General features: G+C 35.2%; 1 protein-coding gene across 1 annotated transcript in view; it reads left to right on the top strand.

Annotated features, from left to right (window-relative positions):
* lmbrd1 (LMBR1 domain containing 1) overlaps positions 1-20,056 on the top strand; it is a 63,033-nt gene that overhangs the window by 30,154 nt on the left and 12,823 nt on the right. The window contains exons 7-14 of the mRNA XM_042010298.1: positions 939-1,012; positions 7,471-7,596; positions 8,480-8,632; positions 11,326-11,390; positions 12,055-12,157; positions 13,510-13,614; positions 13,703-13,852; positions 14,907-14,988. Of these exons, the coding sequence (XP_041866232.1) occupies positions 939-1,012; positions 7,471-7,596; positions 8,480-8,632; positions 11,326-11,390; positions 12,055-12,157; positions 13,510-13,614; positions 13,703-13,852; positions 14,907-14,988 (858 nt within the window). The remainder of the gene's footprint in view (positions 1-938; positions 1,013-7,470; positions 7,597-8,479; positions 8,633-11,325; positions 11,391-12,054; positions 12,158-13,509; positions 13,615-13,702; positions 13,853-14,906; positions 14,989-20,056) is intronic.

Raw genomic sequence — 20,056 nt, 5'->3', positions numbered from 1 at the left:
ACTAAATTTAGAAAGAATGATGAATAGAAATACAAGATAATATATCCTGAATTTTAGTCTTGTGTTTGACTCATTCCAGTTTCATCTTTGGTTTTGTGTTATATAATATCTGCTTAGTAAACCCCTACTTCATGCCCCTGTTTCACTATGCATGATGTCTGGTTTTATTTTGTTGATGTTGTTATTAGTATTATTTTTATTATTTTATTATTATTTGTCCCATTAGTCAATATATCAGCCTAAGAGACATGCTCTTTTTTAAGTTGTTTGGTGCAGAGTAATTAAGACCAGCCACTGTTACCTGCATTAAGCGGCGGTTACAGTGCTCTCAGTTTGGAAAGGTGGGGAGAACCCTAAGCTAAGAGCTACGCAAACAGGGGTACCAGAAAAACACATTTTCACCATATAAAACAACTTGAACCTCAAACATTTCAGTGTTGTGTAGCATCAGCCCTGAACTAAGCCCTGATTTAAGTGTCTTTTCAAAACTTTTCTTTGACTTCCTCAGGATACCAACAGGTTTTTATCGCTTCATCTAGAGAAAATTTCAGCAGCCAGTGTGTGCCTTTGTCACATCTTTTCTACTGGCAATTCTAGCTGTCTGCTGTAATAATTTCCAGTTTCACTTAAAAACACGACACTCGTGTTGCTTTTTAGAAGAAAATTGCACAATGGAGTGGATGTGTGGCTTTTATGAGCCTATGTATTGTTAAACTTTTAAGATTCAAAGAAATTTAGATGTAAAATTGGTCAGTGGAGTGCAACCATTTTCAGTTTTCACCCTGAAAAACAAAACAACTGAAATACCATCAAAATGCACATTAAAATAAAGGTTCTTGTTTATTTGCACCTGTTGCAAAGAGTGTGTTGTTTTTCTTTTTTTTTTTTTTTTGGTCCAGGACACATCTCTAATGGTTTTCCTGACTTTTCGCTTGCAGATGGTCTACCAGCTTTGTCTTTTTCCATCAGCTCCTTGACCTTGATTGGCATGCTGGCAGTGATCACTTACACGGTGAGTTGAGCCCCTAGACATGAGGTTTATGTTGTTTCATGTGTGATCATTGGAGCAACATATATCTGTCCAGTAATTACTGCAAATCATCGACTGTGAAGACTAAATCTTGACACCTCTGTAGCTGAATAAAGGCTGTACATATACAGACACACCTGACTTAGAAAATATTTTTGAAGAATGTAAAAGGCTACATAGAAAACTATTCCCTTTGTGAGATTTTCAATAATGATTCACTGGATATTTAATGGCTAATGGTCCTTGTTTGTATAACATATTCTTTAGGTTTCAGTAAAAGTTATGGTGTGCATGGGTTCCTGCTTTCATGGTTGGGATGTGTGTGGTGATGGAGTGGCTGTTCAGTAATAGTAATGCTTTGTGATTTTAAGGCCCTGACATTCAATTGCTCAAATTGCTCAGGCTGCTGTCTTTTCTCCTGAGCAGCTGAGACTTTTTATGATGTATGGGTGCTCCTCACAGGCTTATCAACCACTTTTCTGCTATCTATTTTTATATATATTCATATATAGATCTGCTTCAGTGTACATTAATATATGCCTATATTTTGATTCCCTCAGCGTTCTGCAGTTTTTCCTCTTCTTTTTTCCCCAGATCAGAAAAATTGAGTGGTTAATGCTGTCCATTTTTCATATAGGCATTATCTTGGTTACTAGACCCTGTATATTCCCCTGGAGGTGGTAGGGCTGGTGCCATACTGGTGCAACAAAGAATGGTGCCTTTACTGCACTTTTGCAGAAAGATATCAAGAATAAAAAAAAAAGAAGAAAAGTCCTACTCGGGTTTCAAATCTTTGAGTGAAAATAAAAAGTGACAGCCAACCCCAATCTATCCAGTTTCTTTGGAGCTACTATTTGACAAATTACACAACAATTGGATGTGGAGCTCTTCATAAAAAATACACAACCCAGACAAGTAAGTTGTAGAACCAATCGCACTTCAGGACATATAATCCATCCCAGCTGGGATTTTATCCACTTTATTCACTTGCCTTTTACAGTTCTCTAAAGAGTGGATAACTACTTTGTATACATAGAAGATGGACCTGCGCTTAGATTTTTAGTGACCAGTGTTGGTATGGGCTCTGGAAAGGCCCTGTGGAAATTAAAGCTCCCGTTGTATAACCTTTGATGTTCTTGTTTTGCTGAAGTCATTCACAGACAACCAACAGCAGCAGCTGCCCCTCGCCTGACTGCAAACATATAATATTCAGCATCCTTTTCGTCTACAGCATTTTATTTATCCCCTAAGCTGGGAAAACTCCCCAAAGTTGTAATGATCTCAGTGATTTATCATATCTTACAATGTGCTACTGCTAAGCCCGATTAACTTAATGGAATGGAAGTGACGGCCTCTATAAGAAGCGGAAATGTAGTTCATGACTCTTGTGCTAATTTATGACTACACAGTGCAGACATAGCCTACTACCCTTAATGCAAACAACTCCATGATGTAAACACAATATAACACTGAAACCTGCTACATTTAAAATTAATAATACAAAGTGAGCCACGTTCATGTAGTGTTTTTTTTTTTTTTTCCCCTGATGCGTACATGCATTTTTCAGATAGATGCATCCTTTGACAGAACACTTTAATGAAGTTTGGTGTTTGGTTTAGTTTCACATGAAAATGAACAATGTTCCCACCTAATTCAAAATGTTTTCTAATTTAAAGGATGCTCACTGGATCATTACCAATACTGTATACTTACTTTATTTTTTACCCAAGGCGTTGCCATCAAATCAAACATAGCAAAACCACATAAGAATTTACTGTATGTTCAGATATAATAAATAAATAAATGTACTCTTCCAATTAACTTTACTGACATATCAGTCATATCAGTGAAATTAGCATTTAGCTGTGGTTAATCAGTGTGAAGCCAGAGGTTTTTACAGCAATGATTTTTCAATCTTAGACATATTTTCATTTGGTAAGACAGTATGTAGGTAGTGCTCTGTGCATGTGTGTTATTTTCTACTTTGCTTAAAAGTCCTCAGCAGTGATGAAATGACATGTTCTCAAAGCTCATACATCATGTGAAGTCCCTCTGCTTAATTTAAAAGCAAGCGTATTGACTTTTGACTGTTGTGGCTCTGTCTCCTGTGAACCCAGCTTTTAAACTTCAAGCTGTAAGATGCTGATACTAAAGTGAGGTACAGAAGATTAATGTCTCTTGTTCTAATCACAGACCCTAAGGCTGACCTGGAAAGAATAGGTCTCTCAATAAATTGGTGGTGTTTCTATAAAATGGCTTTTTCCTTTTTTTTGTCTTCAATACTTTGAGCTTGTTTATATTTAGATGTAAACTTTAGGATTTCTATTTCATTCCTACCCACAGGCTTTTTAAATCAGTTTGACATTTAGAACTGTAATTTAGAATAAAATGTGACTGAAAAAAGGATGCCTTTACGTTTTGTAACATTTAATAGAAGGCAAGAAACAAAAACACAGTGTGCTTTCAATAAAAGGGGAAAAACTACTTACAGTATATACTGTTCATCCAAATCATTAGAGCATTAAATCCTCTGTCAGCATAGTGAACATCTTCCTATTCAGCAAGCTAACGATCCCCAGATGGTAATGTCCAGTTGACTAGCAAGCATATGGTAACAATATTTGCATCTTGTACATGGTGTTTGTGTTTTTTTACATTAAATTTTTTTGGTTAATATAAATTTAAGCTTGCAAAGGATGCACAATTATGCATTCTTCGTTAGTTTGTAAAAGAAAATACAGTTATTACATTGTCTTAGCCTCAAAACCTTAGACTCTGACAACTATGAGCTTACTTCCTTTACTTTAATCAGAGCTGTTACATCAAACATGTGACAATTCTGTTCAGAATTTCAAAAGATTAATTTAATTGTTCTAGGTAGCCCGGAAAGCCTGTCAGTCAACCACTGTAGACTGTTTTAAAACTAGGCTGCAATTTAGATTATACTTTTATAGCTGAGAGCAGGGCTGCTTTTTTCTGTATAAGATGACTATGAGGCTAATTCTTTCTATTTTCACATGTTTGTTGGTAAGCTATACTATAAGCTTGTCTTCAAAGATTTTTAACAGCAGTTCAGCTGTAGTAGATCCAGTATGTACTAGCATAAGGGGACTGAGTGGCAAACAAATTGGATAGACTGGTCTAAAAACACGGCCATTATCAATCACAAGTTCTAGCAAACGGTAGGTCATGACAGGAAGTTGCCCCTAACTCCAACTGTTTTTGAGCAATCTTGATTAAAATTAATTGAGATGTGGTGAATTTGCTCAGCCTTGTAAGCCTGAGGCCTTTTCATTGCTGCTCATGGTTTTAATTTTGGCAGCTGAGCTTCTTAAAAGGATTACAGATTGCTGCTTGCAGCTATATTTCTTTGTTTTTTTTCCCCTCTCATTTTTTTAGACGATCAGAGTATTGATGAACATCTTGGAGATAAGGTAATTTCCTGAAGATTCAATGAGTTTGACCAGAAGGATAGATATACAGTCTTGGATTTGTAGTAGACTGATGCAACAAACACACAATGTCAGTATCATGTAGGGCTTTTGCATTTTATTCCTTTTAAACCACATGTACCACAATGACATGTCATGTCCTTGTTAAAAGATGCTTTGGCATTGGGAATACCATACCATGAAGTATTTCAGCTGATTCTTCCTGTAAACTTATCTGAATATGTAATTTTTTTTGTTTATTTTAAAATTCTTTACATATTTGTATTCCATATCCATGCACTTGTAATGTGGTTTTGCATTAAGTTGTTGAAAAGGTGTCATCTTTAAAGCAGCATATGTGACTCTAAAATGTCAATGTACTTTTCTGCATCAATGCTACAATCACAGAAGTGTAACCAAGGTTTGCCAAGGGCAATCATACAACATCGTACAGTGACATGTCATGGCACCACTTTTGGACTTATTGCTTATAACAGTTTGAAAGATCTTTTTTTCCATCTTTGGTTCAGAGCACACCGCATCTGTTTCTTTTTTCCATTAAATTAAAATAAAATAAAACACAAATTTATGCCCTGGGTTATGGTCCATCTCAGATGTCTCCAAGTCTTGAGAAGTTGACACTACCTTAGGACAAAGTTAGCATGAGGTTTATTTATTTATTTATTTTTACACTCTAAAGGCTTAAGTAGAAATTGTGAAAGCAACTGTATTATACTGTGTGGCAAAGGTTTCCTGCAGTAATCCCTTGCCTATGTAGTTATATCCAGATACAGTGAGGGATTGGAGATTATGGGTGTCCAGCTTAGCTTCACACCCTTGCCTTCTAAGATGGAAAATTCTTTAATTCATTTATTAACATTAAAGTGGGTGGAGGGAGAAGGATGCTGATCTTTTCCACTGCTTCTTTATGGAACATTGTTTTCAAGCAGCTAATTGATTTTATTTGTCAAGTGTAATAATAAATGTGCTTGGTTATGTATTAGCAGCATAATTATCAATCAGGAAATGTACTCTGAGTAGCTTTAATGGTGTGTGTTGTACTGGATTGTCTTTTTGTCAGGCCATATTAAGAATGTTGAGGGGGGGTACAGTTCCTCTTGTCTTTTGGCTCAATTATCACAAGTAGATACAACAACAAAGAGGAGACTTGTAAAGGAGGCTTGGATCCAACCAGTTCTGCCTCTTCTCACTCAGTGGCATTGGACTCTGAGTGATTTCAGCCAGTGACACACATATGAAGTCACACACACATCCTCACTTACTCTGATATGTTATTTCTGGTTATTGTTGAACAAAGCTGGTTTTAAAATAAATTTAATGAGCATACATCATTATATGTGAACCACAAATGTAGGTTCAAACATAGGGACACCTGTGTCCTTTTTCTTTTTTTCTTTATTATATTTCTCTCTTGTAGCTGCACATTTGAGGGGAAGGGAAATGTTTCTCTTGGGATCTGGGACAGGTTTTCCTTTTATGAGTGTATTTGATATTCGGGACATGCTCTGGCCTTAAGAGCTCCATGATTCATTGCAGGAGGCGACATTCGCCCGTAGCAGAGATCCACAGCAGAGACTAATAATAGTGTAGCCTGACTTAGTATCCCACGCGGCTCTCCTAATGCTACTTCACACTCAAAAACTAGTAAAAGTTTAATAAATTAATTTAAAAAAAAAAAAAAAGATACATAGGCTATATATATATATATATATATATATATATATATATATATATATATATATATATATATATATGTATGTATATAGTTATATATGTATGTATATGTATATATATATATATATATATATATATATATATATATATATATATATATATATATATATGTGTATATGTATATATATATATATATATATATATGTGTATATGTATATGTGTATATGTATATATATATATATATATATATATATGTGTATATGTATATATATATATATATATATATGTGTATATGTATATATATATATATATATATATATATGTGTATATGTATATATATATATATATATATATATATATATATATATATATATATATATGTATATATATATATATATATATATATGTGTATATGTATATATATATATATGTGTATATGTATATAAAACCTCTGATATTCCCCCTTTTGAAAAGGTGAAGCATGTTTTGAAAGGCTGGAAGTGTCTTTGGACAAAAAGCCCCTTTGTTTTATTATGTACCCATAAAGTGACACCTCTGTACGTTTGTAAAAATGACACAGCACAGAGAAAACATTGGCATGTGGGTTTTACTCTCACTTTTATTGATCTGCCTTTTCCCTGTTATTAAATATGTCCTTCATTTAAAAAAAAAAAAAGTTCTAACACTGAGGTGATTGAGGACCACTGAGGAAATTTACTTTTTGAATTGTTTTCATGTATTCTCTTGCTGTCCCTGTCTGTGTCTTTCATTGTCGATGATTTATACACATTTTCTGCCTTCAAACCCAAAAGAGAAAGTTGATTAGTTTTTATTTAAAATTGGCTTATACAATTCTGAGGGTGCCTTCCCCCAGAATCCCAACAAAATCCAGTTCTTTCTCTCTGAAATGATAGTATTTGAAATGTTGGAATGCTGGATGCATAGGATAGCTGTCACATGGGGGCACTGTTACGCTGAAAATGCATCAGGGCGATATAAGGCAACGATATCCACACAAAATGGTTGCAGAAAATTCTTCAATAAACCTCAGCACAATTATAGATTCCACCATTTTAATCTTTTTCCCTCTACCAAAAATGACATAGCCTGAGAGGCCAGGAACTATATGATTTGCTGTGTGTGAGCTGGTGTGTGTGTGTGCGTTTGCTTATTTGACTGTTGTCGTGTTCCACATTGTGATGGCTTTGCCATCAGGCAGGAGTTACAGTGTGTGGGTGGGTACACGTGCCATATGTGCCACCCTGCTCTGACAATAATGTGTGATTATAATGGTAGTTTTGCACTGTCTTTCAGGCATATGGCATGTCTGTTATGCCTCTGAATCTGATAAAAGGCACACGGAGTGTGCAGTATGAACGCCTGGAGAACACAGAGGACATTGAAGATGTTGAGCATCAGATTGGAAAGCTAAAATCCAAGGTGTGTCTCAAGATAACTGGAAGCACATACAGCACACAGGTGACATAAGCACAAGGAAATAGTGAAGATTCATTACAAGCCATTGAATAACATGTTAAAGACCTTTATATCAGTAAACATAAAGTTCCAGGTTTGTCTCTTACACCTATCTTCACATTGTGCACAGTAATGCATTCACCAAAAGCTTCACACGCATATCCTCTCTCCTCTTTATTTATTTATTCATTTTCATGCCCTTCTTTCCTTGCATGTTGTTATATAAGTTTAGTTAAGCCTTTGTTAACCAGCTTCTCTAAAGCAAGCAGCCCAAGACTTCTTGACGTTATAAGTCCTCATTTATTCCTTGTATAGATCAAGTGTATAGACAACCAGATTTGGTTCTCTATGAAGTTCTATGTATAGCTAACAAAAAAAGAGCTAAAATGCAACACATAACAAAAAAGTTTTAGAAGAATTTTAAGAGTTTCAGCACTCATTTAATACTTGAGAAAGTGTTAGTTTCAATTGTCTTTTGGACAAATGTTTTTTTGCATATTATGCAGTTTATACAGAATATGCACTGCCAGATTTATAATAACTGAATTTCTAGACCACAACAATTTTAATGCTTCATTTATCCATTCACTGACATAAATAACTCTAAATGTTGAGTTAAAGGTCAAGTTTTCTTTTTGATTAATATTTTAGGCTATCACTTGTAAGGTCAATTACTTGAATTTTTCCATTACTGTGCAGTTTATTTTAAATACCCTCATAAAACTTCCTGTACTGTTACGTCAGATTTACAAGTGCAGGAATGCATAGAAAATAGTCAATAAAATAGTACATAAATTATGTGCATGTTTGTTTACTTATTTCATTTTTTGGCTTTTCTTCTTGTTAGTGTAAAGATGGACGTCCTTTGTCCTCCAAGGACAGAAACAACCTACAGGAACTAGAGGGCAAACTGCAGGTGCTCCAGCGCCGGGGACGACACCTGGAAATTGCAGAGAGGAACTGCTGCACTAAAGTTGGCAGTGCTCTCAGACCTTTCAAGGTGAGTCTCCATTATGGAATTGGCTCCTTTTCACAGGAGTAAATTGTATGTCCAGCGTGGACACTTATACAAAAGCATATTATGTTGATGTGTGTTTATTGGATCTACTTGGCAGAACAACTGCTCTGGATGTGATCATTCTCACTTTTTCAAGACGATGTTTGCAGTGTAATGCAAAAGTTTATTGTATGACTCATTAATTATTACTTGTCATTTAAAAATTCATCAGTTATTGTTTTTTTTTCCACTAACTTTGTTTTTCAGCTACCTCCTACTCAACTGTTTCTTTCTGCTCAAGTTCTGATCTGGACTGCTCTAGATTTATTCTCAGTTCTACTTTACACACCCGCATATTTACATGATTCCCATGGGTAGTCTCTTCACCTAATTTGCTGCGAGGTCTCTGAGGGAGTCGCTTCTCAGACAAGATCTTATTGTTTTCTCAAGGGAGAAACCAAAACATCCACAAACTTATATTTGATTTTATTTCTGCATGAGTTGTACGACCAGTAGCTGGACCCCAGCTACTCAGTCTTAACATGATTGTTCTTTGGTTATAACACTCTCCCATAACACTTAAAAAATATATATATATATTGACATATGGATTAAAAACACGTGTACTGATCAAGTCCAAAAAAAAAATGGTGATGATGGACTGATAAATAAAACAGAGACATGCTTATAGAGCAGCGCATGCCAGTCACCCTGATCCATAGGCTATCTCTTGTAAAATTACCGGTTAATGTTTCTTGACACATGACTTTGTCACTTGTAATTCTACAATTTTTTAAAGGAATTTTTAGAGAGCAAACTATCAGGACCTTAGTAAAGTCATAATCTTTGGTTTTGTTTTTAGAATTTAGGCACAAGTTTCTTAGTACGAGTGCTTTGGCCAGGATGTAGGTCAGAATATAGCTTCCATGCCATCAGTAGCAAAACATATCGCCTTAATTCAGATATTGTATTATTTATACATATTTGTTGGGAGCTTTCAGTTGCACTTATAGTAAACTGGAGTAGGCACCTCACTTCACTCCTGTTCTATGCTCTGCCACAGACAAGGTGCAACGAGGGAAAGAACTATTTTTAAGTCACAGCAGAGTAAAAATAAGACAAATGCACAGAACTTGATTAACATAAAATACTTTTTTCTTTGTTTTCGGCACAGTATAACTGAATATAACTCTATATAAGTCTAGAACAATCAGAAATATTTATTTTTCTCTAAAAATTAATTAACTACAGCATAAACAGTTTTAAAAAATTTAATATTGGTTTAAAAGGAAAAAAAAGGTCCTTTGGCAACAAATATAAGATGCCATTTATTTAAATCCTTTGACTCTTAAACTTTGCATACTGTTATATATATTTTAATGCTATGCAAAATAATATGTATTATTTTGCCTCTAATGTACTTCCTGCTAACCTTCAGATTTAATATATGATGACTGCAATGGATGGCCAGATTGTTATTGTGGTGATTCATTGCTATATGCTCCACATACTCCTGTTCATATTGTACTTTTTGTGACCATCATACACACTGAGTTTACATGATCATAATAATACTATGCTTTTTATATACCCTCAGTGACTCATTGAGGGCAATTCATTGTTAAGATGGGTCCTTCTGTTTTTAATCATTTTTCTGTATTAGGGATGGTACAGTTTCCAGCTTCAGTATTTTACTGCACTGCAGGCTTGGACAAACATTTTAAACCAGTGTCTCAGTTTGTCTGTAACCAAGGGGGTGGCTGCTAATGACAGTCCCCAGTCTCAAGTTTTAACAGTAATGAGTTGGAAGATTAATTCACTGTATGCTAAGAGACTGGTACAGAGTGATAAGCAAAATTATTGTGATTTCCGCGGCGTCACTGTCTCTCAGGCACATGCTGCTCTTTTTATTTCAGCCCTGGTGTTGAGCAGTAATGACTCACTAAACATGTTAGCATTGACAGGTTAAAATGATTTGGACCTAATGAAACAGTAGCTATTATTTAATGTGTGTGTGTGTGTGTTGACAAACATTGACAATTTACACCAGTGAATCTACTGAAACAGATAATTTGGTCTAAACATTCAAATGGACATATAATTTCTGGGCATTTTTAAAAATATTTCTGCCGTCACATATCCAATTATTTTGTGTAACAGGACAGTGTGATTTTTATAATTTCTGAGCTAGTGGTGAAATGTTATAAATGAGTGTTTAGTGTTTTTTTTTTATTTTTATTTCAATTTTTTAAACATTGCTCTTTACATCTGTGGAACATAATGTATTTTAGCCATTATGTTCTGCAATAAATGCTCACTTCATAGCTAGTATTAGACACTTTGGCCATAAAGTCCCTCATGAAAGCTGGCAGCTTCTAGGATTTATTGCCTTTTTGGCTGCCACCAACCTTTTTTCTCCCTGGTTTCAACCTCCCTACTCTGTCTGGGCTGTGCCAGCGCTTCCCCCCGTCCCTGCAGGCATCTGTGCCAAACTCAGTCTCTCCATGCCATATGGCCTCAACTTGACAAAAGACTTGACAGAAAGGTTGCAATTGCTGACATGGTGGATACATTTGGAAACATTTCTTTTCTTTTCTTTTTTCCGTTTGGTAGTATTCACAGAGAAGCTGGCAAGTGCACTTCCTTTCCATAGTCAATGTATTGTATTGGCTGTTTTTTTATTTGTTTTTTTGCAGATAATACTGGGGATTTTCTTCATCCTGGTTGCACTGCTGTTCACTATTACCCTGTTCATTTCAAAGTAAGTCATAATTCATAACACATTAGAGCTATGGAATAAAATGGGGGGGAGGGGGGGGGGGGGGGGATTTTAATTTTTCTTCTCTATTCATTCACACTTATATATACATATGTGATTGGTCGGGCTGGAGTTTAACTGATTAAACACCCATATATTCTTAATTACTCATAAGACAGTAAAAGCTTGCTAAGTTGGCAACACAGTAAACAATAGGTACTCCAGGAAGATGCTGTAGGGGAGAGGCTTTTTTCATTTTGGTTATTTTGTAGTAGAGAAAATGTGATTTAACTTTAAAAGGTGTCAGAGGGTTGCATAAAAATGTTTTTTTTCCTGTAACTTCACTCATTATATTGCTTATATACAGCCTACACTTGTAATCTAAATCTAAAGATGAATTAATCAGGACAGCTAGTAGTTCTTTAAATGCATGCTCCACAGAAAGAAAAGAAATCACATTACAAATTTAAAATAAATCAAATAAAAGTAATTTCATTCTTATGTATCTTAAAGTAATCGGGCGATTAATCGATTATCAGAATTTTTTTCTGCCAAAATTAAAATTGGCATATATATATATATATATATATATATATATATATATATAATATATATATAGCTTCCCCCTGTGTGGTATATTTAGTTGTGTTCTATTTCTGTTTTTCAGTTTGGATAAAGCTCTCCACTCTGCTGGCATCAGCTCTGGGTTCATCATCTTTGGCACCAACTTAACGAATCCTCTAAATGAACTTCTTTTAGCCTTACAACCCGTAAGTATCCTATCATCTCTCATGTCGAAGAGATGATTATCCCTAATTAAGATGTGCTTACAACCATCTTTTCTTGTTTCCATCTTCATTATCCCACATGAAACATAATTCAGAATCTTTATCAAATGCCATTCTGGTCGTGTAATACTGTTTAAAATGGTGTGTTTATGCTTCAATATGCTGCAGCTCATCTCAGTTACAAGAACAGCTACACACTCAATGACTGACATTTTCTTTTTAGATATTTCTAGAAAATGTTTTAAAGAAAAATAATATTTGCGAATCAGTTAGCTTTTACCATTCGTTAATAAAATTAAATCATTACATTTTCCAGAAGCAGTAGACTCACATATTAGCTCAATAATCATAGTAATGAGTTGGGGCATAATGGATATTAAATTGCGAGCATTTTGTAAATGTATGTATGTAAATACGTCACATTCGCTCCCTGTTCAATCAGACCCCTTCTCAACTCCCAGATCTAAAGCAGATTTAAATAAAGGCGATTAAACGTGTTGTCCATGTTTTTTTGTTTTTGTTTTTTTTTGTCTTTGTTATATCTTATTATATTAATGTCATTAAAATAAAATAATCCTTTAATTTTGTCTAGAAGTCTGTGTTATACTTTGGGTTTGAAAGTATACCTGGAGCTTAATAAGTCTGCATGTAAAAAATAGAAAAACATTATATATTTTGTTTTATTTCATGTATCTAAAATGTGTTAATTTTCTATTTAAAACTGGGACTTTGGTTAAATGACCATAAAGTCAAAGTGCAGTTTTGGTATGTGAAATGTGGAGATTGATAGAAAAATCAAAGCACTACCCTTTTTTCCCCTCTAGGTTTGTAGACATAAAATATAACTTGCTCTATTGAACTCGGTATTCTACAGCTGATTTTGAAGGAGAAATGACAGACAACCCAGACCAAAAAAGAATTGCTTCACAGATATTGGAATTGATTAAATGTCTAAGACCAGTGCTTAGATGTATGACCATGGTATTTAACAAATTAAGTGCTTAACATAAATAGTGGGTTCTCTTCTGTGGGCAATATCTAGGCAGTGGATTTTAGGTTAAATCTGAAGATTTCAGGTTAAAGAATATAATAATTGTGTTCATTAGTTTTCATAATGTCTTTATGCACACTGACCTGCTCAGATGTGCTTCAAATTAATTGGGAAGGACCAAAAAGAACCGATGACATCATTCAGTTGATTCCAGCTACTAATTAACAACAAAGCCTTTTTGAAATGTGTCCTGCCTGAATATTTGGATCTAAAAGCTGTAATTACTTTATACGGGGCATGTGTATATGACAGATATAGCTGACCTCTGCCCCTTCTATCACAGGTTTTTCCTCTGGATTATATCCTGATCACTGTCATCACCATGTACTTTGTCCTCACATCCATGGCCGGCATTCGCAATATGGGCATCTGGTTCTTCTGGATCAGGGTAAGCAAGATCCCAATTTCTGTTTTTACCTTCAAACGTAGGAAATACACAGTTAATGGAACACTGATGTGAACACTCTTCATTTTAGCTGTACAAAATAAGACCCAAGAAAACACGTCCCCAGGCTCTTCTCTTCCTCTGCATGATTCTTCTCTTGATTGTCCTACACACCAGCTACATGATCTACAGTCTGGCCCCTCAATATGTCATGTATGGCAGCCAGAAATACCTTGTACAGGTGAGGAAAAATTCATGTACATTTCTGTGTATCTCTAGGTTTTTGATATGAGCTGACTAAGGGTGGCTTTTTATGAAGGCAGTGCCAGTTAGTCAGTGGGTTCAAACCACTTCAGTCCAGCTTGTTGTAGGCAGCAGTATAGTCTCTTAGGGCTGAAAGCTGGGCTTTTAGACTATTGTTCTTTTAGAAACTGTCTATCTGTCAGACGATGTGGCTCTTGCTGTGTGGATCTGTTGTTTGACAGTACACCCTTTGTGTGATCTGATGCAGCTCTGCTCTTTCTCTGTGTGGGTGTGCGCATTCAGTTTTAATGCAGCCTTGTATGTGTGATCTAGCAACAAAAAAATTATTTTAAGCTGCATAATTTAAATAAACTGTGGTGCTGTTTGGCTGAAAATCCTATTTAGCTGAAAATTATTGTAAAACAAGCTCCATATGAGTCACAAGGTAAACATGACTTATTCCTAACTGCTGGTGTCTTTTTCACCTGCAGTATTTTATTTTTACCTTTGCTGTTCCAGCCAGCTATATAAAGTGCAAACTCAATAAAGTGGATATTAAAGACTATGTGATGTAAACTAAAATCAATGTCATGATTAATTGTCAAGATTAGCTCTTTTAGGAGTGGAATTTAAATCTGCAGTTGTGTTCCTTAATATGTGGTTGAGGCTGAGCAAGTACTGGGTTTTGGGTGAATAATATGTAATTTTTTTTACTGCCCATGTAAAAGAGCTGATCTATCAAACATTTGTTCATTGGTTTATTTGAAAAATTGGCAAATACTTTATATAACTTTAACTTAAATCTTTTTAATAAAGTATATATATTTATCTTCTTTTTATTGAAAACTAACCTTCAAATGAGTACATAAATAGGCTGAAACCATTTATGTACATTACTCGGTTAGGCTCAGATTAATGTCTTTTGTGTTTGTGATTGCAAAGCTTGCTTTGTTATTTGGAGCCTAAATTTTACAAGAGTTCAAGTCATGTTGTATTGCTTAAAGAATTTTTTAGTTTTAACATTAACTTGACATTTTGTATTTTTCAATCAGAGTCCGATACCCTCAACAAGTCCTGCGTCTGGAAATACTACAGTTGGTACTACAAGAATATGTGACGCAGATGCGCCTGAGGGTAAGTTTGTCATCAGTGCTACTGCAGTGTGGCAGCAGTGGTCCAGCAAAAAATTGATTCTCAATGCATTATTAAAGATTTATTCCTCACAGGTTAAATCTATACTAGAAGAAATAAAGGACATTCTACAACCCACATATTTAATGTAGAACACTGGTGTCCTTATCCTTATTGTTATTCATTTGCTCAAATTATAACAAGAACAAACATTTCCTCATGCAGAATGTGGCCTATTCCTGTGTCCGTGCCAATGCTTATTACAGTGCATCAGCCATAAAAACATAAATGTGTGAATGTACATCATACCAGTGCACTTTTATTATGGTAATTTATTCATCTGACTAATCCTCAAGTCTTGGTCCTGTTGGTTGTGGAGTGGATGCTATATAGTCGACAGCCATACACAAATTTAAAATACAGATTTGTTTACATTGTATCATACAATCTATGTAAAGTCTGTATGGTAGTATTTATCTTTGAGTAGTGGTATCTTAAATAAGAAATAAAAAGAATAAAGGATAAGAACAAAAACTTAAGTGATCCCTAATGGTACGTATAGTTTTTTTTTACTGTATTGTGATGCCCCCTGTAGCTTCTTAGGGAACTACAAGTTTATTGCTGAATCAAAACATCAGAAAATTATCCAGCCCAGAATTTAGCTGTATATTAGATTAAAGGCAAGGACTGTGACCCATGCGCATCAAGGAATAAGCTTGACCCTAGCCAAGATGAGAGTCACAGTTAAGAACAATTTCACAGCTGGTTACCATTCAAAATTTTCTTATTTATTTTAACTGCCAAAATGAAACATGTCTTACCTAATGCTTTGTTAATACTGTTTGATTTTTGCCTGGCCTTGACACTTAAAATCCAGCCTCCATGATTGCATCAATAATCTGCTGGTTCTTCAGCTCAGAAGTTCTCTTTGTCTCTTGACTGTCGGTGCATGCATACACAATTTATTCCTATTGTGTCTCTTGGTCATAGTTGATCAATGATTGATCATAATGAAGAATATATTTGCTAAAGCCTGCAACAGAGTCAATAAAAGAGGTGCACCGGTCACTCTTTTTTTTGTGGATTGATTCTAAAGCATTGCTTTCAGCTAGAGACCTGCACAGGGCTGTCACAACATCCTGCAGATTTTTGATGAGATTTTGGATATTTTGCATTTGAAGGTTTGATTACCTTTTTGTATTCCTTGACCTGTAGCCAGGATACGTTGTGATACCTGGGTAAACACATTGCAATGGGGGATGTGCTTGGTCTATAAAAATACTTGGTTCAGTGGGACATGCCAAATATCAGGACCCAAAGATTCTCAGCAGAACATCGCAATATAACAAAATAATCAATGTTTTTCATTTCACCTGTCAGTGGCTTTATTGTTTAGGCTGATTGGTGTTCCTCCTCAGTTCAGCCATTTGTACCGTTGATAGAGTGGAGTCATATGTCTACCTTTCATTTGTATTACTATGTTTTTTGTTTGTTTGTTTTTTCTGTACATTTTTTTCTTTTTTTTATAACCAAAGGATTATTTGGGCTCTGGATAATTAACGGATTAAATGGGACATAAATACTCTCCCAAAGGACAATTGACAGAAGTAGAATGCAATTACAGTTTCTAATGCGAGCTGATGAGTTTGAATGTCAAGTATATAATAAAACATAGACTGAAGTTCGCGTGAAACATCAAATTAGGAATTTATCATACAAAAATGTATTGTATTTTTTAATGGTCCATTGTTTGAGACAGCCCAATCTTTTTTAGTTTTTATGTGGCATTGACTTATCTTAGTAAAGCATGTTGTGGTTTTTATGGGAGGAAACAAGAAGGAGTCTTTATATGTCAGCTTATATCTCACAAAACACACCAAAATATGCTTTTAGCCCGTTACTGGTTACACTAGGAGCAGCGGGCTGCCATTTTTTCCAGTGCCCAGGGATCAGTTGGATGTTCAGTGGTTCACCTTTGCAGCCAGTCTGGGGATTGAACCTGGGTCTTCCACTAGGCTACCCAGAGAAAGTTGGAGAAAGACAGAAAATAAGCACATTGCCAAAGTTTTTTATCCTTAAAAAGCAAAAACCTCTGACTGTTGAATGTCACTTGTGGGCAAGTTGATTTAGTGTTTGTTGGAATATCTTAACACCGGGCGTCCTAGAACAAGCAATAGGTATAGAAAACAGGATGAATTAGTTTCAGTATAAAAAGAATACTGACGGAACAACACATGGGCGTGACACCCGTGGAAGGTGGAGGTGATTTAACATCCACACTTTTCCCACCCTGTTTTGAAAAATTTTACCCACAGTTTTGCACAAACGTGGCCTCTCTCTGGTCCTCTCTGTTGGCGAAATGATACCGGGTGTGTATGTCACGTTACGGCTGCGCCGCGGCCTCCACTGCTATTCACAGCCATTTTAGTCAATGGTTTGTTTGATACCGGGTGCGCTCGTATCAGAAGCGTCTCAGAAGCACGTTGTTGCGGCGCTCCGCTAAATTTTTACGCTAAATTTTTACACTAAATTTTTACGCTAAATTTTTACGCCAAGTCTATTTTTGACGCTTCACGCACCCAGAATGCGTCAATTCCACATACACATATACCACATATACAATTCCATATATACATATATATATATGTATATGTCGCTCACCCCTGGCCTCAACAAGATATTGCTGTATTTGCAGTCCACTTCTTAAGCTTTAAAGAAATATGTTATGTTGAAAAAAATTCACAAATTCAACAACATCCCTTATTTCAGAGCAGTGTTAATGTATACCCTACTACATTTTTATTTATGTAATGGAATATTTTCTTTTGAAAGTAAGTTTTTTTTTTCCTTCTCCATACCCACTATATCCAGTTCAGGATATAACTGGCATTTTGCAAGAGTGCACCATGACCAGGTCATGAGTTCATTGCAGGGCCAAACATAAAAAGAGGCAGTCAACCATGCACATTCAGTCTTAACTACAATTAATTCAGATGCACTGAATAATGCAAGATGTAAAGCAGGAGCTTCCTTGCTCTGAGACAACGGTGCTCATAAACCATTTTTTCTACAACCTTGTTGGAGAAGATTGGAATATAATTTATAGACATCTAAAGGTTGCTTGCTCAAAGTTATTTTATCCTTTGAATTTTCAAAATTAGTTCTAAGCACACAAACAGAGCAAGTGTAAATCTTCTACGAAGGCCAATGTTATATTTCACAAATTTAATGAAAGTGGTCCCGATCCTCACTCTAATTTAATAGGCTCTTCCCTTTGCTCATCACTTATGGAAGTACTACACTTAATTTAACACTTGCTAAGCTCTAATTACCCAGGATTTTGCTTATTTGTGGTATATCAGTCTGTCTGTCAAAGATTATGGCACAATTCCCAAAATACATAAACAGTTGGGATTAATTAAGAAATCACTACATGATGCTGACAATGCTGAATCTAGAGATATGCAATTTAAGTTCATTTGTACAGATTTGTGCATTTTTTGTGCGTGAGAAGATTTTCAAGACGAGTGTGGAATTTACCATCTTGTTCTTCTACTTAAAAATGTTCTTAAATATAAATGCAGCTCTTACCTGCATATGCTCAGAACTCAAGTTAATGACAGAGGAACTGTGTTATTTTTGCAGGTGTCAAAGCAGTCTCAGCTTGCACTTGTATTTTTTATTTAACTGAAATACTAATTATTTGTTTTGTAATATTTAGGGAGAAAAAACAGTTGTGTAGCTTTATTAGTTTAAATAATAACAAGACAAACGGGAACTTAACATCATTAATCTGAACTCATCAAAAGATGTTTAAAATGCAACTGTGGGTTCATTATTAGATTGCTGATCTGATCAGATGCCACCTCCCAAACGAGATCTTGTTAGAGTTCTGCCATGTTGATTAGTTTTATTAACTACTCTTCCAGTGAATATCCAGGCTGTTTTGGTGTCCTACATTAAATAGAGACACGGCGGACATTTCCTGACCATCACTGAGCTGTATAAGAGGACATTTATAACCAACCGAGGGTAGTCGATGAGCTTCACGGGATAAAAATACATCATCCAGAGGAGGAAGTCCTGTTGGTTCTCATCTCCAGCTGCAGGAACATTATTAATAGTTGATATCGAATCATTTAACAATTGAATGAGTTCTTCTTTTTTTTTTATTTAAAAAGAGATTGAAATCCTGCTGGTTAAGTGAGATTAATCAACTTTTTTTTTTTTTTGTGACTAATCTCTCCTTTTTTCTTGGATTGGTAAAGACGTGTTTCTTAAATATATTTATCGACTGAACATGAATGAGTGAACTAAACAGATGTTTAGTGGGTTTTAAGCACGGCAGAAATTCAATCTTTCTCCCTTCCCTTTATTTCGAGGAGAAACAAGTAATTTCCGCATGACTTCTGAAGGGATGTAGACACCAGATATGGCTGAGTAAGGGTGTTTCTGATTTTTGTACCCTTTCCCAGCCTGATGGATACCAGAAAACATTTGAGTGTTATGTTGGTGGAAGACATTTTTGGTTTTCATCAAATGAGTTTTGTGGAGCTCAGAATTTTAAAGATCTCTGTTCATTTTATGACTGACTTTGGTTTTCCATTCAAATCAATTGTTTGAAAATCTGATGATGGTGTTTAGGTCATATTTTCGCTAAAATCTGGAAAATTAAAAAAGAAAATTGCAAAAGTGAAAACTTGAAAACTGTAATACTCTGGCATCCATTTTGGTTGCTTTTACAATTTTTTTGTTTAACTTAATGAGATTGCATTCAATTAATCCTCTCATGTTTACACATGAGAACAAAACCAATACCTCTAACATACAGTAATTACATAAACTGACAATCCCCCTACTGCAGTAGTTATGTTTACAGGACTGTTCAGACAGCATTGTGGAAATTAATTAGCTCATCTTTGTTTGTTTGTCATATTTTTTTCCCCCTGTCCCACTAATCTTACAATTAACCCAAACAGACTCTGCCTTGATCGTGTTCTGCTTTGTTGTTTTGTTTAACTCAGCTTAGAAGAGGAGTAATATCGTTATAGACTGATAGCTCATGAAATAG

This window comes from Melanotaenia boesemani, chromosome 16 (genome assembly GCF_017639745.1).
Source record: "Melanotaenia boesemani isolate fMelBoe1 chromosome 16, fMelBoe1.pri, whole genome shotgun sequence".
NCBI classification, from domain to species: Eukaryota; Metazoa; Chordata; class Actinopteri; order Atheriniformes; family Melanotaeniidae; genus Melanotaenia; species Melanotaenia boesemani.
This window is presented reverse-complemented; position numbering and strand designations above follow the sequence as displayed.